This window comes from Abrus precatorius, unplaced genomic scaffold (genome assembly GCF_003935025.1).
Source record: "Abrus precatorius isolate BTA unplaced genomic scaffold, Abrus_2018 Scaffold11, whole genome shotgun sequence".
In the NCBI taxonomy this organism is placed as follows: Eukaryota; Viridiplantae; Streptophyta; class Magnoliopsida; order Fabales; family Fabaceae; genus Abrus; species Abrus precatorius.
In genome coordinates, this window is record NW_020874303.1 from 26,016,861 (window position 1) to 26,038,489 (window position 21,629).

At 33.8% G+C, this 21,629-nt stretch overlaps 5 protein-coding genes across 6 annotated transcripts; 3 read left to right on the forward strand and 2 right to left on the reverse strand.

Annotated features, from left to right (window-relative positions):
• The first annotated feature begins 466 nt into the window (after positions 1–466).
• Positions 467–4,480, forward strand: LOC113855156 (receptor-like kinase TMK3). 2 transcript variants are annotated; one of them, XM_027486659.1, is made up of 3 exons: positions 467–721; positions 911–3,303; positions 3,703–4,480. In XM_027486659.1, exons 2-3 carry the CDS (start codon positions 918–920, stop codon positions 4,215–4,217), a joined length of 2,901 nt encoding a protein of 966 aa, XP_027342460.1. In that variant the 5' UTR covers positions 467–721; positions 911–917; the 3' UTR covers positions 4,218–4,480. The 2 variants fall into 2 exon arrangements, with proteins under 2 accessions (XP_027342460.1, XP_027342461.1); XM_027486660.1 differs by having other exon boundaries at positions 499–596; positions 3,703–4,478.
• Positions 4,481–6,384: 1,904 nt separating this feature from the next.
• LOC113855461 (pentatricopeptide repeat-containing protein At1g05750, chloroplastic) lies at positions 6,385–7,981 on the forward strand. The gene has a single exon (XM_027487104.1). The coding sequence runs from the start codon at positions 6,392–6,394 to the stop codon at positions 7,931–7,933; it is 1,542 nt and encodes a 513-aa protein (XP_027342905.1). The 5' UTR covers positions 6,385–6,391; the 3' UTR covers positions 7,934–7,981.
• Positions 7,982–9,363: 1,382 nt separating this feature from the next.
• On the reverse strand, positions 9,364–11,497 carry LOC113856373 (pentatricopeptide repeat-containing protein At1g03540-like). Its single transcript, XM_027488165.1, has one exon. The coding sequence runs from the start codon at positions 11,051–11,053 to the stop codon at positions 10,106–10,108; it is 948 nt and encodes a 315-aa protein (XP_027343966.1). The 5' UTR covers positions 11,054–11,497; the 3' UTR covers positions 9,364–10,105.
• Positions 11,498–11,782: 285 nt separating this feature from the next.
• Positions 11,783–12,455, reverse strand: LOC113856653 (protein CLAVATA 3). Its single transcript, XM_027488596.1, has 3 exons — positions 12,377–12,455; positions 12,170–12,237; positions 11,783–11,956 (listed from the first exon to the last, which is right to left on the reverse strand). The coding sequence occupies exons 1-3, from the start codon at positions 12,453–12,455 to the stop codon at positions 11,783–11,785; spliced, it is 321 nt and encodes a 106-aa protein (XP_027344397.1).
• A 5,322-nt stretch (positions 12,456–17,777) lies between these two features.
• On the forward strand, positions 17,778–18,820 carry LOC113856227 (NDR1/HIN1-like protein 12). The gene has a single exon (XM_027487961.1). It carries the CDS (start codon positions 17,854–17,856, stop codon positions 18,577–18,579), a length of 726 nt encoding a protein of 241 aa, XP_027343762.1. The 5' UTR covers positions 17,778–17,853; the 3' UTR covers positions 18,580–18,820.
• The last annotated feature ends 2,809 nt before the right edge of the window (positions 18,821–21,629 follow it).

Here is a 21,629-nt window from a genome sequence, read left to right on the forward strand (position 1 = left end):
GCTTTGCAAACCAAAAAGAGGTCCACATCTACATCATTAAACATTAGCATGTTGCCTTTGGTTATAGTAATTTTGCATTGGATTTTGGAAAATGTTGGGTGTTTACACCTGAAAATAGAAAGGCATAAAATAATATATATATATATATATATATAATAAAAGAAAAATAAATTATTAAATATATAGGATACTGTTTACTTATTTATAAATGAGAGACATTGAATTTTAAGATTTCCAAGTTCTTTGTAAGTCCAAGACATACCGTGTCGACGATTTAAGTGCCTCGAAAACTGCGAATACCACTCTGACATAAATGAAAATCTCAAACAAGATACCCTATGGCCCACTTCATTCCAACGTGGGACAGTATCATCCACATGTTAGTTGTTAGTCACAACATATGTGACAAAATTAGTTACCTCTTTTCTTTGTTTTACAGTCCAATTTTTTTTTTTTATAGAAATGGCAATGAATGAATAGTAAGAGGCAAAAAGAAAAGGAAAGGTTTGAAGAGGGGACAGTAATGGTGGAGTGGACTGACACTTTGTTTAGGGTTCCTTCCTTCTTTTGTGAAAAGAAAAACAAAATGTGAAAAGGTGAAGAAACTACACATTCCCCTCTCTGTCCTTTTCTCAATTTTGGGAACTTCAATTTCCCCTCAGAGGGCCATTCAATTCAACATTTTTCTCAATTAAACCTCTTTCTTTGTGCCTATTTCTAGGTAAGAGTAACTACCCAGCACTCACATTCACATGCACGCTCACACTCATGCTCAATGTTATGTTCCGGGTCTTATGGGCTTAGTCACTAGTGTCTCATTTTGGGGTCAGATATAAATGGGGTTCTGAGTTAACTGAGAAAATTTCCTACTTTGACACCGTTCAGCTCTTAACTACTTTTTTTCTTCTAGGCTAGCCATGGAAGTTATCCAGATAGAACAAGTCTGCATCTTATTCTGTTTTGGTCTATTTGTAACATTGGGTTATGGTGCTACAGACCCAAATGATGTCAAAGTTTTGAATGATTTCAGAAAAGGGTTGGAAAATCCAGATCTTCTGAAATGGCCAGAGAATGGAGATGATCCCTGTGGGCCTCCTTCATGGCCTTATGTGTACTGTTCTGGAGATAGAGTGAATCAGATTCAGGCTAAGAATCTGGGTCTTAGAGGATCATTGCCTCAAAACTTTAACCAGCTCTCAGAACTCTACAATTTGGGTCTTCAACGCAATAACCTTAGTGGGATGTTGCCTACTTTTAGTGGCTTATCAAAATTGGAATTTGCTTTCTTGGATTACAATGCATTTGATGCAATCCCATCTGATTTCTTTGATGGACTCACCAGCATTAGGGTCTTGTCTTTGGAAGAAAATCCACTGAATGCAAGTAGTGGGTGGTTGTTTCCTAAGGATTTAGAGAAATCAGTGCAATTAACCAACCTTTCTCTGGTGCAATGTAATTTGGTTGGACCATTGCCTGATTTTGTAGGCACATTGCCATCCCTCACAAATCTAAGGCTTTCAGGTAACGAGCTAGCTGGTGCCATTCCAGCAACTTTTGCTCAATCATCCATCCAGGTTTTGTGGTTGAATGATCAACAAGGTGGTGGGTTGACTGGTCCTATTGATGTTATTGCTTCAATGATTTTCCTAAGACAGCTTTGGCTACATGGAAACCAGTTCACTGGGACAATTCCAAGGGACATTGGTAATCTTACTTCCCTGCAGGAACTCAACCTCAATAGCAACCAGCTTGTTGGCTTGATTCCTGAGTCTCTTGCACATATGAACCTTGACATCCTTGTGTTGAACAATAACAAGCTAATGGGTCCAATACCAGAGTTTAAGGCTGCCAATTTTTCTTATGACAACAATTTCTTTTGTCAAACTAAGCCGGGGCTTGAATGTGCCCCTGAGGTTACTACACTGTTGGATTTTCTGGATAAGCTGAATTACCCATCATTTCTCATTTCTGATTGGTCTGGTAATGAACCATGCAGAGCCAGCACAGGGACATGGTTTGGATTGAGCTGCAATTCCAATTCGGAGGTATCTATAATCAATCTTCCTAGACACAAGCTAAATGGTACTCTAAGTCCCTCACTTGCTAGCTTAGATTCACTCCTTGAAATTAGGCTTGCTGGAAACAATATAACTGGCATAGTTCCCGGTGAGTTTAGTGAATTAAAATCTTTGAGGTTGTTAGATTTAAGTGATAACAATCTTGAGCCTCCATTGCCAAAATTTCATAACGATGTGAAGTTTGTTATTGTGGGTAATCCTCTTCTTCCAAATCAAACTGGAGAGAGTCCAACACCTAGTCCAATACCTATTAGAAGCCCACCTTCACCACAGAACCCATCACGTCCTCCATCTTCTCATAAGCCACTTGTTCCAAGTCAGAATTCAAGATCAAATCAATCCAATTCCAAACCAAATGGCTTCAAAAGGTTCAAAACAGTAGCAGTAGTGGCTGGAGTCGCAGTGTTTGCTGTTATAGCTCTTTTGGTTGTTTATCTCCTCCTATGTTGCAGGAAGAACCAAAAAGCCTCATTGGATGCTCCAAGTTCCATTGTGGTTCACCCTCGAGATCCATCTGATCCAGATAATGTGATTAAAATTGCAGTTTCAAATAACAACACTGGAAGCTTATCAACGAAGACTGGGACAAGTTCTCTGAGTAACATTAGTGGTGAAACTCAAAACTCTCACATGCTTGAGGCTGGTAACCTTGTCATCTCTGTACAAGTACTACGCAAGGTTACCGATAATTTTTGTTCGGAAAATGAGCTAGGACGGGGTGGGTTTGGAACTGTTTACAAGGGAGAATTAGAAGACGGGACAAAAATAGCAGTGAAGAGAATGGAGCATGGTGTTATAAGCAGTAAGGCACAGGAGGAGTTTCAAGCTGAAATAGCTGTTCTTTCAAAGGTTCGTCATCGACATTTGGTATCCTTGTTGGGATATTCGGTTGAAGGCAATGAAAGACTTCTGGTTTATGAATATATGCCTCTTGGTGCTCTAAGTCAGCATCTTTTTCATTGGAAAAGCTTGAAATTGGAGCCTTTGTCTTGGTCACAGAGGCTGGCAATAGCACTAGATGTTGCTAGAGGGATTGAATACCTTCATAGCCTTGCCCGCCAAACCTTTATCCACCGAGACCTCAAGTCTTCTAACATTCTGTTGGGTGATGATTTTCGGGCAGAAGTTTCAGATTTTGGTTTGGTGAAGCTTGCACCAGATGGTGAGAAGTCTGTAGTAACCAAGCTTGCTGGGACATTTGGATACCTTGCCCCTGAATATGCAGGTATGGCCTTGCTTAAAAAAATCTGTTCCTCCAAGCCATCTCATAATTGTAGAAATTGAGCATTGACTGTGGTTTGGCGCAATTGAGAATGGAAAAACTATACTATCTCTGCATATCAGCACATAGTTTCTGTTGTTTGCTAGTTTATATCCAGTTACATTGTAATTACTTTTTGTGTTTGTTTTTGAAAAACCATAATTGAAATAGAAAATGATATCGAATTACAAGACAAGTTCAATGTTTCAAAATTTGTTAGCAATATGATCTTTGTATCCCTTATCTAATAGTTCAGCTCAGACCATTGCATCATTCTCATAAGACATAAATGTGTGATGTCTCAGCATCTCTCAGTTAGATGCTCCTAGCTTTGCATACTGAGTAAGCTTTTGTGTGCTTCAGTGATGGGGAAAATCACCACAAAGGTTGATGTGTTCAGCTACGGTGTGGTATTGATGGAACTTCTGACTGGACTAATGGCACTTGATGAGAGCCGGCCTGAGGAAAGCAGGTACTTGGCTGAATGGTTTTGGCAAATTAAAGTAAGCAAAGAGAAGCTCATGGCTGCCATTGATCCAGCTCTGGAAGCAACTGAAGAGACTTTTGAGACCATAACAATTGTAGCTGAACTTGCTGGACATTGCACTGCAAGAGAAGCACACCATAGGCCAGATATGAGTCATGCAGTCAATGTTTTGGCAGCATTAGTGGAAAAATGGCGACCGGTTAATGATGAATTAGATTACTACTCTGGCATTGATTACACACAACCACTTCCTCAAATGTTGAAAATTTGGAAGGAAGCTGAAAGCAAAGAGTTTAGCTATGATGGTACTAGTCTTGAAGATAGTAGAAGCAGTATTGCAGCAAGGCCTATTGGTTTTGCAGACTCCTTTACTTCTGCTGATGCTCGATGATTTTGAGGTAACTTTGGTGCAATTTATGGGACCTGTTGCTGTGTCCTCAATAAAATTCACTTGGATTCTCACCATGTCAGCTAAGAGGCAAAAATTATTTCCCTCGAGTCTTTTTATTATGTTTTTGGACATTAAAATACTTCCAAAGTACCATACGAAGATGTAGATAAATATTATTTTCTTTCCTTCTCTTTTTGTGGCCTTGTATACAGAAAAAACAATTTCTATTTGATAGTGATGAGTCTGCGTGACAACTCATTCATAAAGATAACTATATTGTTCTCGTGTTATGCATGTTGTAGGAGGTTGATTATAGTATTGAAAATGCCTGGGAGTAACGTAGCCCGCGTATTAGAAGTGTAAAACCAAAATGATTTTGAAGCATATCAAGTGCTTTTTGTTCTGATCATTTCAGTTGGACCCACCATATTGAAGATTTTGTTCTGCCGCAAAACAGCAAGACCATGTATGGCCACATGGTGATGTCATCTAATGCCATGGGATAAATGTTACGTATTACCCAGAAACTTCCATGTTCTTTTGCTGTAATCAAGGATGAAGTAAGTTAGGTGTTTGCAAGGTTGGACCCATATATTCATTACTTTAAGGTTATGGAGTTATATTGTCATATTCATTTTAAGACTTGTTACTTAATACTCTCTAATTAAACAATGATATTAGAATGTAGTCGATTTAAGTGACTAACTCACACAAGTAAATCATACATATGACAAGTACACCTTAAAAAAAATGATGATACTAGATGATTCATGTGTAAAGTGCACCGTAGAGAAAAAAATGACAAGAAATGATACATGTATAAAGTGTTGTTAAGTAGTATCATTCTTATAAGATTATTTAGGCTTATTTAATAAATATTTTTAGTTTAATTTATAAAAATAAGTTTTTCTAGTTTATTTTAGTAAATAGCATGTAATTAATTCTTATACGATAAAGGTATAATGAATAAGTTATTAATTAAATTATTTACTTAAATATATTTTTTTTATGATATTTTTTCATGTTAGATGAAATTTTGATAGAAATAAAATTAAAGTGATTGAGACCTAAAATTTATTAGATTATTGATCTAGTGGGGACCTAAATGGAACTCGAATCGTAAGATAACTATAAGCATATTCTTATACTCTACTTTTGTCGTTTTTAACCCTCTGTAATGACTAATTAGTAGAATGGAGTGGAACAATTGGAAATGGGCTGAAAGGCTTGAGAATAATTATCTTTCTATTGGTTTCTAATATTAATAAGGAAACGGAACAGGACTTTATTGTTTTATTTCAAGCTAAATGTTAATGATGAAAATTTCTTTTCCTTCCTTTATGCTAATTTTAGAAAAATAAAAATTGTGTATATAAATGGTACAGAGATAATTTGATTCCCTTCTCGTTTATTTTGAAATTCCTATTGAGATTATTTCCCTTCCCTTTATTATCGTCAACAACGCATAACTTTAGTTGAAGTCATAGAAAACAAAAACATAAAAGGGAAAAGAATTTGAAAGACCAAACAAGAATTGGTCATGAAAGGGAAAACATGGGAGATTAATACTATATCTGATTAAGTGATTACAAACTTGATTTTGATCAAATTTAAATTTAAAATAAACTAATTTATAGTTTAAAAAATAATCTTAAAAACAAATTTATAGTAAAATTTAGTGTAAAATTTTCAGCAAAACATAAATTTTTTTTTTTTTCATTTTTACTCAAACATGTTTTTAGGAGTAAATTTGATTGACTCATTAATCAAACAACATTATTTTTTTTTCGAGAAAATCACATTGAATACCCCTAAATACTTGTTTGGAATTCTTTGCTGCAAGAACCAGACGTAGCAAACGACTCTCCAGCAGCCTTGATCCCCTTCATGTGGGAATGGATCCTCTTCAATGACATTCATCAGTGATAATTGAAATCAATAATTTATCCATTAAAATAATTAATTTATTAATAATTAAAAGTCAAATGTTTATACAGCACCATGTCAAGTGTTTTTTACAATATGGAAAATCTGCTCCCCTTCATGATAAATGTTCCTACAAATAAAACAGGAAATAGAAAGGAAAAATATTAGCAATATATTGTTTAGATAGTATAAATAAATATATTCCTTCTTAAGTTCTAATTGGAAGCGCAATCTGGAGAAGGATTTTGATGGTTCGAAGAATGATACTTCCAGCGTGCACAACTCCTCCAAAACCAGCTTGCCCAATTCCACTTCCAAATCAAACTCACTCTACATTTTCTCCCACAAAACCCAACACAAGCCAAAGCCTCTCCCTGAGACACATCGACCCCACTGTAGGATGGACATATTCCATTGCTCACCACTGTCGAAGTGGCCATTTGGTTGAAGCTGCTTCCGAGTTCGTGCGAATGAGAGAAGCTGGTGTTGAACCCAATCACATCACTCTCATCACGCTCCTCTCTGCTTGCGCTCACTCCCCCTCACACGCTACTATCTCCTTTGGGGCCACCATTCATGCACACGCTCGAAAACTTGGCTTGGATAAGAACGTTATGGTGGGCACTGCCCTGGTTGACATGTACGCTAAATGTGGTCGTGTGGGCTCCGCTAGGTTGGCATTCGATCACATGGGTGTCAGAAATTTGGTGTCTTGGAACACTATGATTGATGGGTATATGAGGAATGGGGAGATTAAGGATGCTCTCCAAGTGTTTGATGAATTGCCTGTGAAGAATGCAATTTCTTGGACTGCGCTGATTGGTGGGTTTGTGAAGAAAGATTATCACGAGGAAGCTTTAGAGTGCTTTCGAGAAATGCAGCTTGCTGGTGTGGCCCCTGATTATGTAACCGTTATTGCTGTTCTTGCAGCGTGTGCCAACTTGGGCACACTTGTACTTGGCATGTGGGTACACCGTCTTGTGATGGCTCAAGATTTCAGGAACAATGTTAGAGTTTGCAATTCATTGATAGATATGTATTCTCGATGTGGATGCATAGAGCTTGCTCATCAAGTGTTTGACAGAATGCCCCAGCGAACCGTGGTATCGTGGAACTCGATCGTTGTGGGTTTTGCTGTTAATGGGCTTGCAGATGAGGCCCTGAATTTCTTCAATTCAATGCAGAAGGAAGGGTTCGAGCCAGATGGAGTAAGCTACACAGGTGCTCTCACCGCGTGCAGTCATGCTGGACTAATTGACGAGGGACTCAGAATCTTTGATAAGATGAAGAGAGTTCGTAGAATTGTGCCTAGAATTGAGCATTATGGTTGCCTAGTGGATCTCTATAGTAGAGCGGGGAGGTTGGAGGATGCATTGGATGTAATTAAGAATATGCCCATGAAGCCAAATAAAGTGGTGTTGGGGTCATTGCTTGCTGCTTGTAGGACTCAAGGGGAAGTTGAGTTGGCTGAAAATGTAACGAATTATCTTATTGAATTGCATCCTGAGGGAGAGTCCATTTATGTTCTTCTTTCTAATATATACGCGGCGGTTGGAAAGTGGGATGGTGCAAACAAGGTTAGGAGAAGAATGAAGGACCGTGGCATACAAAAGAAACCAGGCTTTAGTTCCATTGAGATTGATTCCAGCATTCACAAATTCGTGGCTGGCGATAAATCTCACGAGGAGAACGACTGTATTTACTCTGTACTGGGGCTTCTGTCCTTTGAACTGCAATTATGTGGCTATGTTCCCGATTCCTCTGGAAAAGAATCATATGAGGATGGTTAAATTTTGTAAATTGAGTTGTACACGTTGTACAATAACACAACCCGTTAACAGACCTAACAATAGTCCAGTTCAGGAAAGTAATTGATTGTACGAATGCACAAGATGATTGCTATGTTAACTCTGAGCTTAGAAGGGTTTGGATACCTTTTTTACTTGGTTCCAGGCCCGTTTCTGATTTTTTTTAGCCCTAGGCAAAATATTAAATTGGGGCCTTTCAAAAAAAATTATATGACATAATACAACAAAATAAAAGCATAATTCTATTAAAATAATATGTTTTTTAAGTAAATAGAATTTTTTTCTAATAAAATTACAAAAAAAAATCCATTCAAATTTTTTTTTAACTCTTTTCTTTTTTTTCTTTTTTCACTTCCAGATAAATGCTTTTTAGGTAACATTGCATATAAAAGATAAATAAGACAATACAATCATAAAACAAGGGAAAAAGAACAATAGCACCTGGTAAAAGAATTTAACTTAAATGTTTGCTTTCACATATGCAAATTTCACAAGCATAATTCAGTCCCTAGGAATCTGAAAATATAATTATGATAATCAATTAGGGAATAAGATGATAATCAAAGGCATAACGACATATTGTAGACTTGCAGACTATAATTATAATTCATATGCAACATGCTATATATAATATATAATATACTATATTTCATAAAGGCATAACTTGAAAACCACAATGCAAAGGATTATAGTAAATTAAATCTCCTAATTAATGTGATGATTATTCCTAATTACAGCAGTCGCTAGTTTTGGATGCTAAACAGCTCCAGGAAACTCACAAATATTACACATTCAATCATGGCATTGCAACCAGCACAAATTCTGCAATAAAACACAGCTGTAACAAGAGTCAGGAAATGGAACATAATTAATAAACCAAAAGAAAAATAAAAATGGCGCTCCTTATTCATAATATAAATATTCCTACTAAAGCATTTATATAAATAGCGAATTAATCACCTTCCAAACGCGAAACGCCTAACTGGATTTGAATTGCAGAATAGCTCTTTTAGCTCCCTTACTTTTCCCACTAAAAAGAAAAGCAAAGATGTCTTTGAAACAAATGTGGGTAAGTGGGTTATCTATACATAGTAAATAACAAAATCAATTTTTTAGGTAAACGGTTTTTTTAACATTTGCCGAATAAGGATTGAGAAACAGGGAGGAAGAAAGAAAAAAGAAAGAAAAGTGAGGAGGAAAGAACTACCTGCAACAATGGTGGATTTTGTCTTTTTGATTATGATAAAATACAGAATTGCACACACACTGTTAAAAGGTCTGGAGAAGTTGAAGAAGTAATTACGTTTTTAGCAAACAAAGTGTGATTGTGTGAGAAATTGAAAAGTCTTCTTTATTTTTTTTATTTTTTCAACTGCAAATTACAAGTATTATAATTTTTATTTTGGGCTCTTTTTAGGTCTGGGCCCTTGGCGATCGCACTCTCAGCCTACCCTCAGAACCGTGTCTGCTTGGTTCAATATTTATTTGACACTTTTATAAAATTTAACCCTATCATTATCCTTAATTTGTTCTAATAATAAGGGTTTAATTAGTCAATTTTCCTGTATGATCCTCAAGAACACAAGGATATCCAACTTTTCGTGCATCTCTGGTTTATTTGTTGAGAACAGAATTCATGCAGTGTTGATGTTCCATGTAAACGTTGTAAGCTAGACTTTGACCACGTGCCTTTATGACATAGGAATTGAGAATAGATCCGAAATGCCAAACTTTCTATTCAAAAGGTTTTGAATTTAATTGTTGTTGGTATCGTCGTCAGGATCCTTTAATTTGAATTTATTTGTTCGGTAAATAAATCTTAAAAACTGTAGAGTATACTCTAACATGTGAAAGTCCTTTAATCTGAAAAAAAAAAAGTGTAACGTTGAGTTTTAATGTAATGATACTTCGAGCAAAATATTCTAGTATCCTTAAACGGTTGTTTATGCAACTAAATTGTTTCTCATGTTGTGGCAAATAAATTTGGAAAAGATATGATATATTGGTTATGGCGTCCCAGATTTTATCCCCAAAAGAATAAAGATATAAAAGGATGAAAACAAGTATGATCATGGAAGACATACATGAACATGCTTATCCTTCAGCGCATGCTTTGCTCGTCCCATGAACAAAAAAATACCCTATAGGATAAATTCAAATTGAAGATGCAACACTCAGTTCCCTCCCAAACACTCTCTCTGCAACCCTCTCAGCCACCTCGACCTTCCCATGAGTTTTACATGCCCCTAACAAAGCACCCCACAAAGCTTCATCTGGCCTAACCTCCATTCTCAAAATTAACTTCTCAGCTTCCTCCACCTGGCCAACCCTCCCCAAAATATCCACCATACACGTGTAATGTTGCCGCCCAGGTTTCACCCCAAACCTCCCCTCCATCATCTCAAAATACTCCCTCCCTTTATCTACAAAACCCCCATGACTACATGCACTCAAAACCGTTGTAAAAGTAATTTCATCTGGCCTTTCTCCAGCCTCCACCATTCTATCAAAACATTCAAATACCTCCCCAAACGCCCCATGCATTCCGTAACCCGCCATCATCGTTGACCACGTAATCACATTCCTTTTCCACATTCTATCAAACACCTTGCGTGCACTAACTAAATATCCACATTTCACATACATATTTATCAAAGCATTCGAATTTGCCAAATCTAAGCCAAACCCATTGACAAAAACAGCTCCATGGACTTGTTGCCCAAACCGCAGAGCCAATAACCCAGCGCAAGATTTCAGCACCACAGGTAAAGTGTAACGATCAAAGGGTTTGTACGCAAGAAGCATCTGGCGAAAGAGAGAGAGGGATTGGGAGAACAAGTTGAGAGAGGAATAGGCTCTGATCAGAGAGTTGAATAGAAAAGTCGATTTTCGAACGGTGAATGAGAAGATGGTATTAGCTTCGTGTAATTGGGCACAGGAGGCGTAGGAAGATACAAGCTTGCTTCCAATGAAGTCATAGCGTGAAACGCCTAAGACGATGGTGCGCGCGTGGATTCGCTTTAGATTCTTCAAGTTCTTCGAGGAAGAGCAAGCGTCGAGAAGAGTAGCGTAGAATGGCACGAGTTGGTGAGGTTTAGCCATAGCCTTAACATCAAACCATACACAAAACAGTGACTCGTGTACTTAATAATATTTGCCTCCTTAAACTTGATGTGTAAATTAATAATATTTAGTATTCACGGGAATATAAGAATAAGAAAATGCACCCTTTTAGAAATCCTTAAAAATATGCGCCTTTGTTAATCAAGGAATATTTTGCCAAAATTGGTTATGGGTTACAGTAATTATTTTGTTTTGTACAATATATTTGGGTATTTTCTACAAAATGGAAATGATTCACTTGCGTCACTCTAGTGACATTGCTGTCATGTCTAACTGGTAAACGTCATATGAATAAAAGCTCAAGGTTAGTTATTACAGAAAAGAATATCTGCAGATACATATTTTTGTAGTATTCGGGTTAATGGAGCCAAAGCACGTCATGTCACCATTGTTTCTGTCTAATCCATGAATGAGCTGTACGCACAATATTTTAGCAGAAAATAAAAAATGCCAAATTCAATTAATTCAAATTTGCTTTTGCATTTATAACCAAAATATTTGCCTTTGCTTAACAAGATTTGATTCCAACGTTTGCGCTTAAATACTGCTTAATTAAAATTAAGAAGTACAGAAACTAGCTAACATATATCTAGTACAAGTCAAAACTAGAGTACTAAACTTAAAAACTTGCTACAAGTACGTAGATATATGTTTACACTCATAACAAATACAAGGCCAAGTACATAGAAACAGGTTCCATGGGTAAGTTTAAGGGGTTTGAGGCTTCTTGGGGTTTCCACCGTTATGATGCAGCGGGTCTGGACCCGAAGGAACCTTCCTCAACTCCCAACTCAGTGACTTTTCACCACCATACTTGAAGCTAGATGATCCTTGAAGACTAACATTCAAAGTAGTTTTCTTATCCTTCAAAGCAGACAACATCTGCACAAGCAGATAGAATTTAAGAAACTACAATTAATTTCCTATACCCCAGATACCACAAAGTATATGAAATCAACAAAAACTAGAAAAAGATACACATCTTTCTCATTCATGATCATATAAAAATTAGGTCACTGCTTTGAAGTTTGAACTATGTACTGCATATGTTGTATACTTGTGTGTATGTCAGAAAGTTTTGTGAGAGTGACACACCTTCCTATTTCGAATCTTCTTAAGATCAACTGCATTAGCACCAATGCATTCATACGATACACTGCAGTCTGCCAGTAAATAAACAAGTTATGAATGCTTATATATATATATATACAAACTCTAGCAACTTATATGAAGAAAAAACAATACACAATCTGTCCATTGTCATTCACATTATAATAAATAGAAAAAAGAACATTGACAAACCAGAAGAGTCCCTCATAAGAAGCAAGCACAACAAAAGCATGAGCAAAACAACAGAGGTAAAGATCAATTTAGACCCCATTGGAGAAACTTAAATTATCAAGGTAGGAAAGAGTGCAACACAAGTGTTATGAAGTGAAGAAGGAAATGGTAATCCACAAATTTATAGAGGTGTGATTGAAGTATATGAATGATGGCTCATGCAGCCATTTTATAATGAAATGATTAAAGAGACTAATGGTGAAGATTTAATTATTGCAAAAAACATGTGATTACCACAGCTTTCAATGTGACAGCGCCGTCTTATGTATCTGTGGAGGCACCTGAAAATCAACTGGCAGGTGCCAAAGCAAATCTGCATCCAATATGTGAACTAAAATGGATATGCTTTCGATCATATTTTGATTCCAACCTCAAATGACAGCATCAACGTCATGCATGTTTCCCTTCTCAGTCTCTACAACTCTTTGGGATGTGGCCCTCCCATATCTAATTCTTCCTGCTGCACAATCTCCCTACAACCACACACTTTTCTTTATTATTATTTACACACTTTAATATTACGTTTACGTTATTAAAATAGTTCATTTTGTATTTCAGATGTTTTTATTAAAAAAATTTAATTTTCCTAATATTATATAAAATATTAAAAGAATAACACGTCTATTTATAAAAAAAAAGTATAATCATTTTTCTTAAATTATAAAAAATATATATTGAATTTTTTAATTATTATATTTATTTTCTAAACTACATGGATCTTTCGTTTAATTGAAAGAGCCAGTTTGAATTGAATCAAATTAAATGAGAAATGATTATAAATGACGATGCTAATTAATTTATCCATTAAATTTTATTATTAAATTCTGTATAATATTTATTTTAATAAAATACTTATTAATTATTTATATAATTAAATTTATTTATTTATTTAATATTATATTTTAAACTAATTTTAATATTTAGAGTTGAATTTAAGTACTCAAGTGTAGTAAAATTTTATCCCAAAATAACACGTTTATTATGTTAAAGTTATAAATATGTGGATTATATTTTTTTAATAATAAATTATTATTATTATTAATTATTAAATTTAATTCTAATAGCTGAGATTAAATTTTTTATTGATTATTTATTTTTAACAAATAAAATCGTATTAGATGGAGTATAAGCTAAATTCAGCTGACTTATACATAGGTTTTGCGTTTGAATCCCTTCAAATGGAAGTTGAGAACAAAGTTTATATGTCCCATGTGATGAAAACGATTAAACAAACACGGTATAGAGATCGTTTAAAGTAAAACTATAATGTACACCAGTGGCTAAGAAATTAATTTATAAGAGTAAAATGTTTATAAAATTAAAATCATATTTGATATAATAATCAGATTTTGTTAAAAAGAATATAATGTAATTTTAATGATATAAATACTTGTCATGAATATTTTTATGGTAATCATAATCGATTATAAAGTTTATTATTTATATTTTAAAAAATGCATCGCTCTCTTTTAAAGTTTGCGTTTTAATTATTTTTCTACTACAGAATGCACATCATGTCTGTTATTGGACCAATGTGTACTATGCACAGAAATCTAACGATGATTCATATAGAAACATTCTTTAACTCGCGACAAAGTACACCTACTTTGTTATTGAATCACTACATCAAAGTTTAATAGTTGAAAATGGTGTCTATGCTTTAAAAGATAAAAAAAAAAAAGGTAATATAATGAGAAAGAAATTTTAAAACAAACAATATTAAACGGATATTGACATATTGTATTGTTTAACTTATTTTTTTAGCCATTTGGAGATGAGAATAGTTAAGACAATTCATTATACTCAAAGATTGACTTACATAATAATATCGTCAATTATTTGAATGAATAAAAATCCTCCCCTGTAGACATGAAATGGGAGGAGAAAGGAAACTTCAATTTTCGTTTTTTGATGTAAATGTTCACAAAAATAAAGCTTTTTTTATGAAAAAATTTAAAATAAGTTTATATAAAAAATAATATAATAAAAGGAAAAGAATTTTAGCTAGTTAAATTATATAAAATAATATATTATTTCCTGATTCTTTTTTATTTAAACAATGTATTATTTGGTTTTTTTATCTCTAATATTCTTATTTAATGTTAAAGAGAACATTGGACTTTTATTGTTACTGCTAGGTGTGACAGTAGTTTAAGGTAAAAGAAGTGATGATTGGTGGTAGCATAAGTGAGTATGTAGAAACAGGGTGGCAAGTAACAACATTTCATTTTCATTTTTGGTTTTGAATTCATCGTCTCTATCCAAAGACACCATCAGTCTACAAAATGTTGAAAAGATGAAATGACCGCTTGATGTAGTTCGCGGTATCTTTGGCACCAAAGCCAGATTTTCGTCGCATTTGCAGTAATAAGACATTTTTAAGATAGACATCATCTCTGTCTTTGGACGAAAAGATACAAAATCAGAGTACAAACTTTTTTTTAAAATATTTAAAAATAAAACAGATTAATAACATGGACTTACGGTCAAATTAAAGTATTTAATATAATTATATTTGTTGAAAGTCAGATTAAATATCATAAGTTAAGTTAACCAATTAATCTCATGTCGAGCATTAACAATTGACGTGCACCTTCAGCGTTCTCCCTAAATATTGAGCTAATGCTATATTCTACAAATAAAATATTTATTTCAGTTTTTATATAGTTTATCATAAAAATACGCTACAAATGTTAAAAAGACATACTTAAGTATCTTTTTAGTGGTATAAATAACATTTTCCTTAGTTCTTAAACAATGAAATTACATCTGTGGTTAAGTCTCTTTAAGAAGAACATTTATAATTAATAATAAACAGTGGTAGAAATGGCACATCGCATGGATGAATATATTCCATTTTGAGGATGAGAACAAGTGGTTGATTAAAGGCAACGCTGAATTCCCCAGATTCCGTGCTCCGCTCCTCTGTCCTCTTTTTATTTATCTGCTTAATCTTTATTTTCCCTAATTTTACTGTTACTTATACTATTTGCAATTTTTATTTTTTTATTTTTTAAAAAGTTTAGTTTTATCCTCTTAATAACTTGTGTGCTTATATATATATATATATATATATATATATATATATATATATATATATATATATATTCCTTTGACCATTTACATGTTTTTCTAAATATAGATGAAAAAATACCACCTTCATGTTTGCTCACTCTGTCATATTTCCCTTGAAAAGAAACGTAAGAAGAAAAATATATGGTTGTGGTGTGAGATTATTGATTAACATAACTTATTAAACTTCCAAAAAAGTAAAAATACCAAACAAGGAAAAGAGAATGGCACAGAAAATAAACTCTCTTTTCTCCAATCAATTGTAGTTTACATAATCTTCTTTTTCTTTCATATTAACAATGTTCGTAAGATTATTTTACAAAATTAAAATAATATTGCAATTATATTAACCTATAAAATTAAATTAAATGTTGCTACCATTAGTTTTAAGGTCTAATTTTAAGTATTTAAAACTATATATTATTTTGAAAGAAATATTTATTAAATTAAAATTATAACTGGGAAAACAAAAAGTTGTTTTTTTTATAAAAAAATTCGTTTTTAATTATTAAAAGCAACCCAACTAATGTTAACAATGTTATAAAAATAATTTTTTCATTCTTAAAGTGATAAATTATTCACACCACTTCTATTAGTATAAATTTATGTAAAATATATATTAACACTTAATCACTTGAAATGCATTATTTCACAAATTTGATGAAAATTATTTAATTTTTAAATTTAAATAATTTTTTTTTTATATTTTAGTAAATTTTTAGTTTTAGTCCCTTTAAATGAATTTTTTGTCGTTGCAGTTTTACTTTTCAAAAATATTTTTGATCTCTAATGCTGACCTGGTCCATTAAAATATAGTTATATGTTAATTTTTTTGGACTAAAAATAAAAAATATTATTAGAAAATAAGGAGCAAAATAAAAAAATTATTTTAAAGAACTAAAATAAAAAAATTGTTAAAACGTGAGAACTAAATTCATATTTATTTATTTTATTTTAAGAACAATATTTTTTGTCGTATTTTTACAGACTAACTTGATAGTTATTTATAGTTTTAGAAGATAAAATAATTAATTTTAAAAACACTAAAACTTTTAATTTTAAAATTTAAGAGCTAAATCAAATGATATTTATAAATTTTTAATTAAATTGAATTGTATATATAATTTGAAAGACTAAAATGACTAATTTCATAATTTTAAATAATTTTATATACTAAATTGATAAATAATTATAACTTAAAAAATTTAAATAATGCATTGTTCAGATATTTTATAACTGAAAATAAAAATAATAAATACTTTCTTAAATGACAAATATCATATGATTTTGCATAAAGCACAGTATACCGATGGATATCATAAGGAAGACATTGGTCAATTAATTATCGTATTGATGAAGATTGACCAACCATGACAAATATGACCAATGTTAAAAAAATCTTAATATATTAATTAAATTTTTCTTAAACTAATTGAATAACATTAATCATTCTAAAAATATTAATTAATGTATTAATAATGGTCATTCCTTATTAATGTTTTCAATATGATAATTAATTGACTAGTTAGAAAACAAATTGATCATTTTCTTTTTGGTGTCCATTGGTATACTACGTTTATTGAAAATCTTATGATAAATGTAATTTAAGAAAATATATATTATTTTGACAATTTGTTTACTGTCTATTTAAAATTGCATAAGATAAATAAATATTTTTTAATTTTAAATTGTAATATTTAATATGATCAATACATTGAATTGAGTATTTAATAAAAAATTATTTTATTTTTTATTTATTTTGTACCTTTAAATATTCAATAAAAAATTATGTTCCCCTCAGGCTTCATATTTTAAGAATTTAAATATAATAAAACGTTAATAATCACAAGAATTTTTTTTTTTTTTTGAATTAGTCTCAAACTAAATTAGAGTATATGGTAATCCTATTCCAATTAGATAATAAACTCCAATTCATATTAAATTAAGGTATAACAATTTTATGTAAACTAATATAAATTAATCGGTGGTAATAAGGGTATAATTTTAAAATAGAAATTTATGTAAAAAATTTAACTGTAAAATATATAATTTTTTTTATCAAAACAAATTAAACAAATTTATAAATTATTTATAAAATTTTAAAAATAAACCTTTGATTATTATATAACTTACCGATTACGAAAGCTTACAAGAAAAAAAAAAAAACAGATAAATTAAACACAATTTTAAAATAGAAAAAGAAAGTCCAAAAAACCATTTATAAAAGCCAAAAATTAGAAGAAAAAAAAAATGAAAAGGGTTCACCACTTTACGCATAGAAAAAACCACCAAGCATTGTCGTTCTCTAGTTTTCTCCACATCACTCCACTGTCTTCTTCTTGTTTATCAACATCCAGTTGTTCCTTATGCAAGACCCTTCCAGACCCGCCACGGGCTACCCAGCCCAACCCTTCCACCACCCCAACGGCGGTCAACCACCGCCATCCGTCGCCGCATACCCTTACGCCGCTCCTCAGCCACAATACTACTATCCTCCTCCTCCGCGCTCCTCCTTCGCCTCTCGCTCCTTCTTCCGCGCCTTCTTCGCCACCATGATATGCCTCGCCGTCATCTTCGGCGTCATCCTCATCATCACATGGCTCGTCCTTCGCCCCTCTCTCCCCCACTTCACAATCCACACCCTCTCCCTCACTAACCTCTCCACCACCGCCCAATCCATTTCCGCCACGTGGCACATATCTTTCCTCGTCCGTAACGGCAACAAGAAAATGACCATCACCTATAACGCTCTCCGTTCCTCCGTTTTCTACCGCACTAACTACATCGCCGAGTCCCAGCTCGCGCCTTTGAAACAGGACACTAAGTCTGAAACCACTCTCAACGCCACACTTTCTGCTGCCAGCGCGTACCTTGAACCGCGCGTAGTTGACGCCCTCAATGGGGAAAGGTCGCGCGGTTCTGTTCTCTTCGACGTTCAGATTGTGGCCCCCACTTCGTTTCGCTCCGGTTCGTGGAGGTTCAGGACTCGAGTTCTCAAGGTTCTGTGCCGGAAAGTTCCCGTCGGCGTTTCGTCGAATGTTACTTCCGGCGAATTGGTCGGCGGAGACAGGGAATGCCAGGTGTGGACTTGAATTAAAGAATTCTGTTGCGGGTTCACCCGAATTTGCTTCCGGGTGCCCGTTTTTTAAAACCCTAGGTTTGAAAAGGGAGGAAATTGATTTTATAAATCTATCTAGTTATTGATGCTTTCAATGGTTTTATATATATATATATCTATGCGAATTGCTTTAGGTTTGAATGGAATTTTGTTAGTTAGTCTATCACTGTATATATAATTTTTATAGCTTATTTTGTTTGCTTGCCTTTCGTTCTCCCTTGCTTCAATTTGGTTGAGGCTTGAAAGTCTTTGCCCGTGGAAACTTGCAACTGTGTGTTAATTGGAGAGAGGGAAAGAGGCAAAAAATAATATTTATTTGGATATCAGTGACCAAATGACTGCTCTGTTCTTCTAAATGTAGTACGGACATATACTATCCAGAAAAAGATGTTTCATATCAATTAATGAATTTTTTTATTCAAAAACATGATAAAAAAAAAAGGAATGCGGTTTTTGGAGTCATTAGAAAAAGATACAAATAACTATTGATTGATGCTGTTGTTAATGGTTTTTCTGGTGATGAAGTTTATTTGGATTACAACAAATCGTTCATGGGCTTCTTACTAAACTTCAATCTTATGAAGGGACTGATCCCAAGTAAATTGTTGTGTGTGGCCATCAATTGTCCTACTGATGGATAAATCCTAAATAGTTTCACTTTGATAGTTGAAAATATTCAAGTATGATGAGATAGCCTCTTCTATTTATGCATAATCTTTGGACCCAGATCCCAAAAGCTTCACGGTTTTATTATCGAGCAGGCAGATTTTGTACGTGTTGTTCAATTGGCAACATGACTGCATCTAATATTCCGTGAATTAATGGCTATATTGGGTCTTTGCCAATTTTGACTTGAGGTGTCTGTTGCTATGGAATGCATAACAGCCCATCTGTCAGATCACTCATCTATAATTGTGCAAAAGAAACTTGTTGTCGATTTATAGTTCTGGTTTTGGCTGTACCTTGATACTCTTCCAAGTGGGGGTTGATGAAATTATGACAAAATCAGTTTATCTTAGCAATTTATTCTGTAAGAAACAAAATTTGGGTTCCTTCTTTTTTTATTACATTTTATGCCGTGAACATATATGTTAACACAAAATAAAAACAGATGATATTCATGAAAGAAATCCTAGCAAAGCATTGATGATGTCAATAGTTGTTCCTGACTTACTGGATAGCTATCAGTTTTCTGAAGTCTAGAAAGGTGCTTGAATTGACATGGATGTAGGTCTTGAATTGTCTTTTCACTAGGCTGGTTGAGAGTGGTACATTCTGGTGGCCATTGGAATGTCAGTGGAGTCTGTTTGGGATCTGTGTTGGCTTTGGTAAGTACCATAGACGGATTCATTAACCTGTTGATGTTGACATTTATCTTAAGGGATGTCTGTCACTTGTGTCTGTTGGCTTTTATTGGTTGAGTACTAATTCCTGGCTTGCTGTTAATTTGGAGATTGGAGAGTCATGATTGTTGCAAAATCAGAAATTTCCGTCATTGAATTTTACCATGTCAACAATAAGTCAGTTTTTTACGATGAATGTTGGAGAGTTGGGTTTTTGTGTATGTATCAGTTATCTGCTGCATGACCATATGTTTGGAATATAGATTAGGATGTGATCTTTGTGAAAAAACCATGTGTACTTCTAACTTTCTCAAAGGATTAATTCTTTTTAACATTTCATGTGTATCACTGAGGCAAGCATTGGTGTGATTGTGGAAAATCTTCCTGGAGTTCTAGTTTATTTTTTTTCCACACATAAATATTGATTACCACGCTGATTTGATAGTTTGTGAAGGTGAATGCATTGTTCATGTAGCACAAAAGCCTGTAGATTACTCTTTTATTTTGAAAGAGGAGAAAGAGATGCTATTTGAAATTTGATTAATCTATTCACCATTGGATATTGTGATCAAGACTTGCATTGTCATTTGCCAAAGGTTTGATAGATGAAATGGTTTTATGATTAAAAATCTGGAAAGATTTTCTCTTTTTGAGTGCTCTCCTGAGACACTCATGCATATTGTCTGTCTACTGTTGTGTACAATGTAAGCAACACGGAAATGAACTGTTTGTGAGTAACATTTTAGGAAGTGGGGATCTGCTGCAAATAGCGAAGTGCTAAACCAGCCAATAGGTGGATCTCTCATTCATTTTTTTTAAAGGTTGGTAGAGTTTTCTTAGTGGCGGTTTAGCAATTCTGTTGTGCATACAATACATTTTTTATTTGTTGGGACAGGAGAGGCGTTTGACGCATTTGTGAACAGAAATAAATGCATAGGTCACATGTATGTACGCACGTACGTCTACATACATTAATTAATAGGTAAGATAGAAAATCAAAGAATTTTCCTTTTTTCTTCGTTTGGGTATATGTTTTTTGGGGCATTACATATGTGGGCATGTTGTTGGCGTCCATCATACCAACTCTTGAGACGAAACCTGTTTACTGATGTGTTAGTCGTTTGGTCGTTTTCTTTACAACGCATAATGATGAAACCTATTTCCTGCCTGGAGCTAAAAAAAGTCTGCGCCTGGGGTGAATTGTTTAATTTTTAAATTACGTTGTGATTCTTGTGAAAACCTATTTTCCGAAATCTGCCCCCTTGTTCTATCTTTTTTTTTTTTTAAAGGTTAACGAATGTCTTGCGGACGATAAAAGCTTTACAAGTGACATTTCAGACCCAAAAATAAAATAAGCTTTTCAATTAATTAAACTGGGGCTTCCATTTTCCCTCTCGGCCTCTTGGGAATTGGTCATGGTTCGGCAGTTGTCCGTTTCTACTTGTTATGTTCATCCACAGTGAAGAAAAATTTTGTACCTATTGGCCCTGGAAAATATCTGAGTGCAGAAATAGTTGTGCTCCAATTTTCATTTGTTGGGTGGGCAAGAAACTAAGAACAAGTTAGGATGAAATTTGACAAAGTCTTGGGGCAGGTAAAATCTTGGAAGACTGAAATGTTTGCCTCAGTGATAGCAAGTGGTGGTAGCAAGTGCTATTATGGAATTGGTTAAACCCAGAAG